A 13,501-nucleotide genomic window follows, 5' to 3' on the forward strand; every position below is an offset into this window, starting at 1 on the left:
CTTCCTCTTTGTTTTACTTGATTTTCTCCATCTGCCTTCTGCCTCTCCATCAGCCTATCTGCTCTGCTGCTCCCCTCCTCACTCCCACGCAGCAGCTCCATGCACAGGGACTCCCTTTACCTTGTAACTCCTAATCCACAGTCTGCAAACCCACCCGCATTTGTTTCTCACATACCTCCCCATTTTAGCCCATACATGTTTTTCAAAGTCTCTTCAGACTTACAGGCTTACGTATGCAGCAGTGGGAGTTCCTACAGTTCCTACACCACACCCAAGTGCCTGACAGCAGTCCCACCAGAATTTCGTCTCCCCAGAGATTAGGGCTGTTGCCCACTTGGACAGAAGCAGTGTGCTCAGCAGCTGTAAGCCTGAGATGAAAAACTAGTTCCTACATTTTCCCAACTCCTTGAATCAAAGCATGAGCTTTGCTTAGGGTATTTTCTGAGATGAATGTGTCGGCAACTGTTTTTGTTTTTCATAAATACACCACCAAATACAGAAACCAAACTATAATTTTCTATTACAATCACATTTGCTCCAACAGTGATTTGAACAGCAGCAACTTTAGGCACGACCAACCTCCTTCTGGCAGTCTGTGTACTACAGTAAGCCGAGCAAGTGTCTCACCCCCGTCTGACCCAACCACAGGAGATGCTGGAGGCCTCCTGTGAACTGAAAGGTGGAAGCAGTGATTCTGTTCTAAACCAGGGACTTCCAGTGGGTAGTGCACCTTCTCTTGTTGTGCAGCAATCAATGCCAAGGAAAGTGCATGTCAGCTAAACATTTGTGCTGGCAACAGTTTCTGTTCAATCTTGCCATAGTAAAACAAATGAACTACCAGCTTTGGGACTAATTGTGCATTTTTTTGGGGGGTACAGTATCACAATTACATTTATCCTTCATGCTTCAACACTTTCTCCAGATGTAATTTAGGATCTTTTTCTCACTGTGCATCAGTATTTACAGGGAAGGGTATGGCTAAACAGTTTCTTGGAGAAGCTTGTTGTAAGCCAGCGTATTGCTCATAGCTATTGCATTTTTCAGACACTGCCAGAAGTAGGGCTGAGATCGAGGGTTGGTTGGCCACTCCAGGACAGAACTTCTGCACAGCCTCTTCCTCAGCTGGACATACCGGGACTTCTGCAAAATCTTCTCAAGAAATATCAGTATAATGACATCCATTTTTTCATCTAGAAGTCGCTGGTGGGCCATGTAAAATGCTGTCTTGAAGCTGCCACTTTTAATATACTTGTTGGTCAGCACAAATATGGTCTTTTTGCTCAGCTGAATGCTCTGGGAAAGGTTGTCAAAGACTGGCTGTCCTGGCAGCCAGTCCCTTTCTTCCAGGCATAAATTGAACTGTCTGGCTTTTTGATCTTCCAGCCTTTCAACCAGTTCTGCCAGCACCCACTCATTCACAGCTGGATCTTCATTGTCATAGGCAATAAAAGCATCGTAGCAAGCATCTGGCAAAGATAACCGCCGATAGCCCTTCAACTTGGCAGTGCAGTAATGGTAACTGTACCACACATCCCAGAAATAGAGATGGCTCATCACGGTGAACACCATGAAGCCTAGGACAGTTGAAGCTGACAGAGCATACAGGATTACATACGAGGTGTCCAGCTCACAGGTATACAGATCCAAGAAAACAACACTCCTCCCTTTATGTGCCCCTGGGCCAGCACAGGTCACATCTGTGGCCAGAAGAGGAATAGTCACTTGAGTCTGGTTGATCCACCAAACAAACCACACGGCATCACAATTGCACTTGAAAGGGTTGCCATGCAAAAGCAGCATCTTCAGGTTGTTAATGACATTTTCAGGGAAGCTAGATTTCTTAATTATTTGGATCTTGTTTGAGCTGAGGTCCAAGTATTTCAACTTGAAAGCGCCTCTGAGAAAATGTTTGGTTAGCCGTTGAATGTGATTGTTTCGGAGCATCAGTTCTTGGAGCGTTGAAGAGCAATTGGACAGTTCTTGGGCAACAGTAGTAAGAAGGTTATTGCTGAGGTCCAGAGTTACTAGTTTCTTCAGATAGTGGAGGTCCCCCCAGTTGAAACTCTTCAGCCGGTTATTGGTTAAGTTAAGGACCTTGAGTTGTGGAGGCATAGCTTCAAAAACACCATGAGGCAAAAAACTGAGTGAGTTGAAGGAAATATCTAGTTGTTCCAGGCTGGTCAAGTTCTTGAAGAATGACAAGTATCTAGCATTCCCATCCATCCATAAAACATCTAAACGATTTCCACTGAATTCTAAAATTTGAAGAGATTGACTTTCCATTCCTGTGTTAATTGAGGTAGAAATCTCATTCTCATTCATCATCAGCTTCTTCAGGTGGGCCAAGTTTTTCATAAAACTAAGCACATGACTAACACCTTCTGCCAGAAAATAATGTTTGTTATTGCTCAGGTCTAGAATTTCTAAAAGTTTTAGCTCTTCAAAAGCAGTTGAGTATAGTAAGTCAATCCTGTTATTAGAAAAATCCAGGTATTTCAAGCCAGTCAAGTAGGAGAATTCACTTCCATTTAAAGTTTGACTTATTGCATTACCTGACAAGTTGAGGCATCGGAGGGAATCAAGACCACGGAAGTCTGCAGGGCTAATGAAAAATATGTTGTTTCTACTTAAATCCAGAGTTGCTCCATATTTCAGGCACTCTTCCTTAACTGAAGATTTGTATGAAGCAGCCTCCTTGTCTTTGGATCTGCAACTTCGCCCATACTCATCATACCTGAAATAATGCATCTCCTGTAATACTTGCCTGTTGTATTGCTCTACTGAAATCCTAGGATTAGTGCAAAATCCATAAAAGTTGCTTTCACTTGAAGAAGGAGAAATTTTGTTCACTGAGAGGTCTATGAGTTTGAGAGCTGGGAATTCCTTGAATACTCCCAGGTCAGCAACTTTAATAAAGTTAGTCCCAAGATCCAGCACTTTTAGTTTTCTAAGACGGAGCAATGGATCTAGATTTCCTTCTCTCAGTTCTTTAAAGACATAGCCCCTGAGTCTCAGGGTTTCCAGGTTAGATAGGGAGGAAAACGTCTTGGAGAGATTCAAGGATGGGGAATACATCTTCAGTTCAAAATTAAAGGACAGATCAAGCCCTACAAGGCTGGGGATAAATTTCAGAAACTGAGCATCTCCAATCTCCTTCATGAGGAAATTTTGGGAGAGGTCAAGCTCTTTGAGATTCCTGATGTTTTTAAACCAGCTGCTGGGTATGCTCTGAAGAGAATTACTGTGAAGTCGCAAAATTCTTAGATTTTTCAAGGAATAAAAAGCCTTTGAATGTATCTCAATTGTGCTCTTGGGGCAGGGTATACAAGGATATGGGGCATTATAACAACGTGGGCAATTACCACTCAGATCAAGAATTTCTAGGTTGTGAAGGGCACTTAAATCATGTTCTTGAATCACTTGAATCATGTTATTGTAGATATACAATTCCTTTAAAGTAGATGACAAACTGGGTGGAATATAAGTCAAGTTGTTAGACTTCAGGGATAGTATTGTTAATTTTTTCAGCTCCAGAAAGGCTGTTTTTTCAATTTCAAATGAAATATTGCATGGATTACGATAGTAACAGTTCTGTCCCAAATACAATGCTTCTATGTTTCCTAGCTCTGACAAACTGGTTTTTCGTATAGAAAAGATACTGTTCGCTTCCAGGCTCAGCAGACTTAAAGAAGTAGGAAGACCACGGGGTATTTCCAAAAGCTGGTTTGCATCCAGATACAATGACTTCAATCTTGTCAGAGCAGCAAAACTGCCATTCTCAATCTTTGGTCCCCTGGTGCACACATGATCTTTTGGCCCCATTCTGACAGGCACACAGTTGCATCTGAAGTCAATCTCCACAAGGTTTTCAAGATGTGCAAAGGATGTTGGATAAATATGGGGGATATGGTTAATATTAAGGGTGAGGTTGGTAGCATTTGCAGGGATCCCTCTGGGGACTTCAATGAGACGCCGATCAGTGCAGTCCACTGTCACCATATCTTCAGAGGCTTTGACTTCACAGGGTAAACTTTTGGGAAACCAAGCTCCTGACAGCAGCATTGGAAATAAGAAGAGCAAGACAAATGGTGACACATTTGAGATCTTTGCACGAGGTACCTAAAAATAAGGAAATAGGGAGGTATTAACCTGATGCAATGAGAACATCTCATAGGCATATGATTAAAGGCCCCATCTCTGTGAATTTACTTTTTTTAAGGGGAAACAAGCAGTGTTAAACATCCAGCAGATTGCCATTGTATAATAGCATAAATTCCAAAGTTTTCAATGCATTTGAAAGATAGAGAAAATCTATAGTCACTGAAAAGCTAGTGTAAATCTTCAAACCCATACTAACAGGTGAGTGCCTAATTTGAATTTCACGTTGTCAGAAGGATTTTCAGAATCATAGAATGTAATCATAGAATCACTTAGGTTGGAAAAGACCCTTAAGAACATTGAGTCCAACCAGCTCTACCAAGTGCACCACTAAACCATGTCCCTGAACATCACAGCTAACATGCCTTTTAAATGCCTCCAGGGATGGTGACTCAACCACTTCCCTGGGCAGCCCGTTCCACTGTTTGGCATGCCATTCAGTGAAGAAATGCTTCCTAACATCCAATCTAAACTACCCCTGGTGCAACTTAAGGCTGTTTCCTCTCATGCTATTACTTGTTACTTGGGAGAAGAGACCAACCCCCACTTCACTATAACCTCCTTTCAAGTAGTTGTAGAGAGCAAGGTGGTCTCCATGAGACTCCTTTTCTGAAGGCAAAACAACCCCAGTTCCCTCAGCTGCTCCTCATAGGACTTGTTCTCTAGACCTTTCACCAGCTTCGTTCTTCTTTGGACACGCTCGAGCACCTCAGTGTCTTTCTTGTAGTGAGGAGCCCAAAACTGAACACAGTAATTAAGGTGCGGCCTCACCATTCCCAAGTACAGGGTCCTGCTGGCCTCACGATTTCTGATACAAGCAGGATGTTGTCGGCTGCCTTGGCCACCCGAGCACACTGCTGGCTGATACTGAGTCAGCTCTCGATTAACAACCCCAGATACTTTTCTGCTGGGCACCTTTCCAGCCACTCTTCCCCAAGCCAGTAGCGTGGCATGGGGTTGTTGTGACCGAAGTGTAGGACCTGGCATATAACATATAACAGAACTTCTGTCCTGGTTTCAGCTGGGATAGAGTTAATTTTCTCCTTAGTAGCTGGTACCGTGCTGTGTTTTGGCTCTGATGAGAGAACAATGTTGATAGGACACTGGTGTTAGTTGTTGCTGGGTGATGTTTATACTAAGTGAAGGACTTTTCACTTCCTTGGGCCCCACCAGCCAGAGGGCTGGGGGGGGAGGGAACTGGGAGGGGACACAGCCAGGAGAGGTGACCCAAGCTAGCTAAGGAGGCATTGCATACCATATGACATCACGCTGAGTATATAAACTGGGGGAAGAAGAAGGAAGCGGGGGACATTTGGTGTTATGGCATTTGTATTCCTGAGTAACCGTCACACATGATGGAGCCCGGCTTTCCTGGGCATGGCTGAACACCTGCCTGCCCACGGGAAGTGGTGAATGAATTCCTTGCTTTGCTTTGCTTGTGTGTGTGGCTTTTGCTTTACTTATTAAATTGTTCTCATCTCAGCCCTCGAGTTTTACATTCCTTTCTGATCCTCCTTCCCATCCCTCTGGGTGGGGGGAAGTGAGCAAGCAGCTGCGTGGTGCTTGGTTGCTGGCCAGGGTCAAACCATGACAACTTCTTGTAACCGGCCTTGGCCCATCTATCCAACCTGTCCAGATCCCTCTGTAGAGTCTTCCTACTCTCAAGCAGCTCAACACTCCCACCCAACTTGGTGTTGTCTTGCAAACTTACCGAGGGTGCACTCGATCCCCTCATCCAGATAATTGATAAAGATATTAAAGAGAACTTCCCCCAGCACTGATCCCTGAGGAACACCACTTGTGACCAGCCATGAACTGGATTAACTCCATTCACTCCACTAGCACCACTCTGGGCTTTGCCATCCAGCCAGGTTTTTTACCTGGCAGAGTTCATCTCTCTAAGCTGTGGGCAGCCAGTTTCTCCAGAAGAATGCTGTGGGAAATGGTATAAAAAGCTTTACTAAAGTCTAGGCAGACAACATCCAAAGCCTTAAGATTAAGTTCTACTTGGGTTTTGGCCCTTCTTCTTTTCTCCCTGCATAGCTTCATGACATCCTTGTAGTTCTCCTGAATTGTCTGCCCCTTCTTCCAAAGCTCATAAACTCTCCTTTTTCCCCTGAGATTCAGCCAAAGTTCTCTGTTCAGCCAGGATGGTCTTCTCCGCTCGCTTGTCTTTCTGCACACGGGGACAGCCTGCTCCTGTGCCTTGATTTCCTTCTTGAAGAGTGTCCAGCTTTCCTGGACTCCTTTGCCCTTGAGGCTGTCTTCCAAGGCACTCTGTCAGCCTGGCCCATAAACAGCCTGAAGTCTGCCCTCTGGAAGACCAAGCAAGCAGTTCTGCTGACCCTCCTCCTTACTTCTTCGAGAACTGAAAACTCTCCCATGCTGCATGTACTGGTGTAGATGCTCTTCAGCTGAGCTATTGATCCTGACACCTGCTCTTCGGGAAAAAGCCCTTAGTCTGATGTGACCATTCTCAGGTGCTTTTGTGGTTTCTAACAAAACAGCCCTTGCACCTTTGCTGCTGTGTGGTTCTTCATCCCCTACCCTCGCTGAAATGGCTAAGGAGCCTGGTTTGCTTTTTACCCTGCTGCATTCAACTTCACAGGTGTCATCACTATGGACAGCAGTCCCTCAGGCTTGCCAGTTTAAAGCTCATTTCACCAAGTGTGCTAGTCTGTTGGCAAAGATTCCTTTGCCTTTTCTAGTCAGGTGGATCTCACCCCTCCCTAGCAGGTTATCAACATGAAAGAGTGTCCCATGATCATGAAGGCCAAAACCTTGACGGAAGCACCAGCCGTGTAGCCAAGTGTTGATTTGCATGATGTACCTGTTCCTGCCTGTATCCTTTCTTCTAACTGGTAAAATAGAGGAAAAAATAACTTGAGCACCAACTCCTTTCAATCACACCCCCAGAGCTCTGTAGTCGTGCTTGGTTCTACCCAGGTTCCAGCTCGCTGTGGCATTTGAATTTCATATGAAAGAGTGTCTAGTAAGTGTCATAATGGATGGATGGTTGACCTAAGCCAGTCAATGCCTATATTTTCATAGATTTAATACCAGCTTCCATTTTTATTGTCCGATAAGGACAGAGGACCAAGAGGGCACTGTATCAATGTGAAGTGTAAAAATGAAAATCAAAGACAGATTTAAGACTGAGCATGTCCCATAAAAGAATAATAATCAGCAAATAATCAGAGCCAAAATCCTACAGGCATTTAAAGAACTTTCCAAAATACACACTCTCTCTGTCAGGTCTTTGTGGTCTTACCTACTTTATAGATTTGTGTGCATTACGAGAAGAGCAATAGGCTTTTGCTATTTCACAGCTTACTAGTTACTTCCTCAGGAGCAGTCAGCGTCAAAGCAACCCTGTCCCTCTGGCCAGAGGCAGCCAGCCAGGCAAGCAGGCCACCAGCCTTGGCTTGCCTGGCACAGGCAGAGGGGCCATGGCCATCTTGCTGCCTTGCACAGCTTCTTAACTGCCTGTGTCTGCCGCTGGTCAAGAGATGTAGAGATGATAAAACCCACAATAATCAACATCATCATTTCTCCCCAAAAACTCACTGTTGAAGGCTTGGAGATGCATGGCACACAGAATGCTCTGAACAACTGGGATTAGTTATGCATGGGATAATACTGAGTGAACGTGAATACCCAGTTAAGCAGCTGAAAATCAGATGATTAGGTAAGGTGTTCAAGACAAATGCATGGAAATGTCTTTTCTCTTTAGCTGGGACACAAGAACATATAAAGACCTGCTCAAACAGTCTGTGAAAACCCTATTGAGTATTGCCCAAGCCATGTCAGGTGGGTGGAGACTTGGAGACTAACCGAGGCTTCCTGTTGTGCACTCTGTTTACTTAGGCCACCGCGTCCTCTGTATAACTTTGCGTCTCTGTCTTGCCTTAGATAGCTATGCTAAATCTGTCAACGTGTCTGTGTGCCTGGAGGAGTCTCTAGTGACTGTCAGGGCAGCAGATGTGAGCGAAGCCCAACCAAGTCTCACACAGCACCACACTTGTGCTATCTAGATCCCACAGCCAAACGGAGTCACTCTGGGCGTTCGTTCAGTCAGGTTTTGAACACAAAGCTTCAGTATGGAAGGAAAAAATGTAAAAGTCCACTGCAGACCTTGAATTCAGTGTACTGCCACATGAGATGTGGATCAGTAGTGTGGTACTGTACTACACCACACCCTTTCCTCTGCTACCATTTCTTTTCCCATTGCCCCGAGGTTGCTATGGTGCTTTCTTCTTTTCAGCAGGTCCTCAGAAAAAAGGCAATGTAGCTAAATGTCCCAGCTGGTAGCCATGACTATCTTTCATATAATTTCTCAGGGAAAGCAAACCTGGACTAACTAGGCTTTGCCTCTGAATTCACATTTCATTGTTTTCAACTCTTGCGAAGTCATTTGCTAAGAATCAAAATAACTTTCATGTAGTTTACAGGAATTCAGTCTGGAAACTCACCCAGACAGAGGCCGCTGGGCAAGACAGTTCACCAGTGTCTCCGGTGTGGTCTAACCAATCAGCTTTAGAGGATGATTAACTTTTCTGATTTCCTGATGTAGACAAGCACTTGGATGACAATGATGAATAAGAATAATCAGAGTAAGCGGGGAGCTAATTTGGAAAAGATAAAATGCATTTATTTCCTCCCACCATCCTAGCTTTTTTTTTTTTTTAGAACTCTTTTTTTCTCTACTAATTTGGGCAGGGATGTGGAAGGGAGAAGGGCGGGCTCTACCACTGATATTAATTACATGGAAACCTGAAGGTCTTTCTTTGAATGTAAAGGGACATTGCTGAAGGAAAATCTGGATATGTTCTTGTAAATAGTTTCCCTTCCTTCTTTCCCTATATTATACATGTAAAAGATGTTGTTAGACTAACGAAGACTAATCCTAACTGAATGGCCCGTGATGCCACAGCCCCTGACTACCTCTATCTCTTGCTTTACCAGACCCACGTAATCCAGGGGCCAGGGCTGTTATCAAGGCAGGTGCCCACGCAGCACAGCAGAGAGATGTCAGGGAAGCTGCAGAGGCTCCCTGCACACAGGACATGTTGCTCCATCACATGGATGCCAGTGGCCTTTATCCGTTGATGCACTCCACAGCAGACTGTGAAAGTGCCAGCCCTTACCAGCCATGGATACAGTACCTGCAGACACCCTGTCCTTTAAAAGAAGGAAGGAAAACCTCTGCTGTTAACTGTGGGTCAAACCACAGATTTCCTGCTCTTGAGGAAAAGTTAATTAGAATCAATCTTTAAAGGTTGCTAAAGCAAATTATACCCCCTTGTCCAAGCACTACAGCAGGACCTGGGCAAGTTGAGATTGCAGTCTAGATCGTTACAAACTTTCTACATGAACTCATACTCAGCCGCTGCACTCAGGCACCAAAATTTAGGCACTTAACCAATTTCCTCAATTCGTTGCCATCAACCTGGGCTGCACTGACATTCAAGAGAGAGCGGAGAGAGGAGAGAGACCCCTCTGCAGGCACCGCTCAGCTCTAAAGATCGAGGGAGCTCTCCCTGTCTGCGCACCGAACAGAGACTAATACTGCAGGTTTTGGTGCCTAAAATTAGGTGCAATGAATCTGGGCCTTAAAAGCCTTCATGAATATGTTTGTAGGTTTTTTAAGAAGTCAAAAAATGCCTTTTGAGATCTTTGCAATACTCAGATTTTGAACTGCCGTGTACTGCAGTATTTTTAGGAACCTAAGTGTTTTTGCAAAGCCAGCCTAGCTCCTACCGCCTTTCTGTTTCATTTCTTTGTATATCATTCTGTTCCCTGATACCTTTTTAATGCATTAACTATTTTAACTGTAAACTGTTACATTCTGGTGCTGTGTCTAAGTATTTGCATGTGTAAAACCTTGTGTCTGTTATAGAACCAGAACAAATAAAAAAGATTGTTTTAATTAGAAGAAACACACAACGCTGACTTGTGCAATGTCTTTGCCATGAGAAGCCAGCTTATAAGTACAGCTAAAGTATGCTCATGAACTGTCCTTTTCCCTGTGATCTACACTTGGCTTTATAGGAAGTTCAAAAAGCATTGCTCTGCTGATATTAACTAGCACATGCATAAACCATAACAATTAAGGGTATTCTTCAACTATTCAGCAACAGTACAGCTAGGTGTTTCTGGAGGTAGTTTTTTCTTTAGAGGTTCCATATGTATTATAGAAGGTGAAAGGGGGAAAGGCTAGAGGAAAACAAGCACCTCAGAAGTTATAGCAATTAGAAAAGACATTACTGTACTCATTCTGTAGTACAGTACTACAAATAAATGCTAGCCAGTTAGAATTAGTGCAAATAAACGCTTTCCTGTCATTATGTATTGCAGCTTCTAACCACAATAGTACTGGAATATATAGAAAGTAGAAAAGGAGATAAAGGAGATTATGTTTGTGAAAGTCCTCCACAACACTTCCAGTCAAAGAGGTCTAAGAGCAAATTTAAAATGAAAGTTTAACTTACCATTTTCTGTGTGCTTTCAGGTCTGGCAGATTTGTCGCTGGAGGAGACTGTAAATCAAAGCAGAAGAAAACAGCATAAAAGAGGTCCCCACTTGTTCAGCTCAGGTGTGGAAGAGAGTATAGCATGGCATAACTCACTCAAGATAACAGCAGTAATCACTATTCCATCATTACTCTTCAGCTGGACCGCAACTTGAGAAATAATTAAATGTGAAACAACGGCTGCAACCTACTTCCTCAAACATTTGTAGTTAAATTTAAAACAAAAGTACCTCATTTACTCATCTGTCTCCATAACAGCAACTGAGTAATCTTATTTTTTCCCCTTTAAGCAAATTCTCACACTACTCATACTTCCATGCACTTTTGTTCTCATATGGTGCAATTTGTTCTAATCTTCTCTACTTTTAAACATGGTTTTCTTTTCAAACCATGTATTTTACTTAGCTATAGTGTCATATCTGCTTGAAAAATGTGAAAGCCAACCCACAGGAAACCCCAAAAGAGGGCAATTGCGAAATACTTGGTGACAGACTGTAAGATCAATCAGCTATGAGACCAATACATGACATAAGCCTAACATTCAGTTCAGACTATAAAGATTTGCAGAAGCTCAAGTTCCTTCTTTTTTTATTTCCCCCTTTTTTAGTATGAGATGCACAGAGAGAAAAAAATTATTAAAAATAATTGTTAAAAAATTTGACATTAGAATATTTTAGATTTAGAAGTTTAGTAGTAGTAGTAGTAGTTGTTGTTATTTGGGTTCATTTCTGCTGCTCATAGCTTCAAGGACTCAAATCTTCCTAAGAATCACTTGTGAGCTCATATAAGCAGACAGATCTCCCAAGCTGAATACTTTGTGGAAGAAATGCCTACCAAGTGAAAGGGACTTTGGAGAAGGTAACCAAAATAAACCAGGAAAAAAAGAGTAGTGGCAAGGGCATAAGAAACAGCATATAAAAAGGTGAAAACTTCATGAGAGTGTAGAAGGGACCAAGTTGAGATGAGATGGCTAGACTTAAGCTGGTGACACTCCGTCATTCCATGGAACACAGTGTCTGTTTGAAAGTTTCTGACTTAGAAGTTTCTATGATTAGCAGGACAGACTAGTTCAATGGTTAGGATATTTAACAGGTGGGGTTTTGTTTCCCATGTCTTCTTTCCCTAACATTTTTCTTCACATTTTAAGTAGCAGCTCATAATTTCTCTAACTGGGGTGGAGCTGATGAACTCATTTCAGACGATTGGAACCTGGAGAAGGAAGGGGAAAAGAATGTGCAATCATAATTTTACAGTCCCTGGTTTTAATGGCTGAGCCATATAGACATAAACAAAACCAAGAAAGTGTACAGCATCGTTACTATTTCAATCAAGGCCTAAGAAAGGGCTCATTAACTCACCATAGGTTCAGGACTGTGTTGCTCACTTCTGCGCCTGATCACCGAAAGTACTGTAACAAAGTACAATTTGTCTGCTATTCACTGGTGACTGGATTGTCCTTTTCACGCAGGATGTGCTGAGAGAGTTATTTTCATTGGGGGTTATTGTAACTAATGCAGACATCTCACTAAAATCATGCTGCTTTCTGCAAGGCCACTCAACACATTTCTGGTAGTAGGAAAACCTTTGCAAACACCCTGCACTAGCCATTCCGCTCCAATTACTTCACAGATTCTATGTCGACAGAAGAGAAAGTTAGCTTCCACTTCTTATCATCATTCACCTTACTGTAAAGCAGATGTGTTTAATTAGCTGTCAGATAAGACAAGGACTTGGCACAAGCTGGATCATGAAAGTTGAGTTCTTCGGGCACCCAACCGCGTCTCTGTTATATGACACTGGAACATTGCTTACACATGAGATGCTTAATGCCCCCTCGCTTTGGTTGTAAGTAGGTTTTCTAAAGCACAGCGTCCAGTCACCCAACCCTGTAATTTTTGAGTGGTGCTCAGTGTCTTTGGAGATGTCCCTTGCAGTCTATACCTGCAAACTTTGGAAATTTTAATAGCTGTTTCAACACTTTGCCTCTTCTTCTGGACTGGAGACCGATTTTATTTTATTTTTTCATATTAGGAACTTGCTGTCACCCAGCCAAGAGCACATGAGTTTCAATTCCTTGCAGAGTGAAACTGCAACTTCAGCTGAACACCGACAGAAATCAGAGAGTTTTTTGTTTGTTTTGGTTGGTTGTTGCTGCTTTTTTTTTTTTTTTTTTTTTTAACCTAAGAAATATGGGAAGCAAAATACAGCAATAGTTCCCTTCAGAAGGTGGGGGGTAAATGCAGGGGAGCTCAGCAGTCCAAAACTTCAGAACTGTAATTTGATTTTTAGAGGCACGGGGAATCACTGATTTACTGATTTTAGAAGCTCAGGTCTCCCTCAGACTTAAAATTTCTTGTGCCTCCAGTGAAACACAAAGTAACTGAATGCAAAGAACCTCCTACTGTGCTGCGTGCTAGGGGAGGACCCACTAGTAACACCGCATGCATTTTGCCACTTCCGTGAGCGGAGAATGTAATTTAAATTAGAGCAAGAGTCTACTCTCCTTCATCATCTACTGTGGATAACTGGCTAGCTGAAAAAGTTCACATAGACCTAGTCCAGCTGGCTGGACAAAAAAGCACATCGCTCTCAGCTTATCTGAAGTAAAGCAAAAATACACTGTCTTTGGCTGTTCTTGTTACACAATAACAGGAAGATTTCGGTGGGAAAAGAATGTTGCAGGTGGGAACAGATAACTACAGAAGAGAAACTAGGGGCAGGCTTGGTATTTAGGCAACTAACCAATGATGAGCTTAACTTTTGTAATATGTATGAGCTAATTATAAGAAGGCATAAAAGGTGACTGTAAGG

The 13,501-nt window shown here is 42.9% G+C and overlaps 1 protein-coding gene across 1 annotated transcript; it reads right to left on the bottom strand.

Annotated features, from left to right (window-relative positions):
- Positions 1-494: 494 nt before the first annotated feature.
- Positions 495-13,181, bottom strand: TLR7 (toll like receptor 7). Its single transcript, XM_040582747.1, has 3 exons — positions 10,921-13,181; positions 10,650-10,696; positions 495-4,119 (listed from the first exon to the last, which is right to left on the bottom strand). Exons 2-3 carry the CDS (start codon positions 10,650-10,652, stop codon positions 979-981), a joined length of 3,144 nt encoding a protein of 1,047 aa, XP_040438681.1. The 5' UTR covers positions 10,653-10,696; positions 10,921-13,181; the 3' UTR covers positions 495-978.
- Positions 13,182-13,501: the final 320 nt, after the last annotated feature.

Source organism: Falco naumanni, chromosome 2 (assembly GCF_017639655.2).
Source record: "Falco naumanni isolate bFalNau1 chromosome 2, bFalNau1.pat, whole genome shotgun sequence".
Taxonomy (NCBI): domain Eukaryota; kingdom Metazoa; phylum Chordata; class Aves; order Falconiformes; family Falconidae; genus Falco; species Falco naumanni.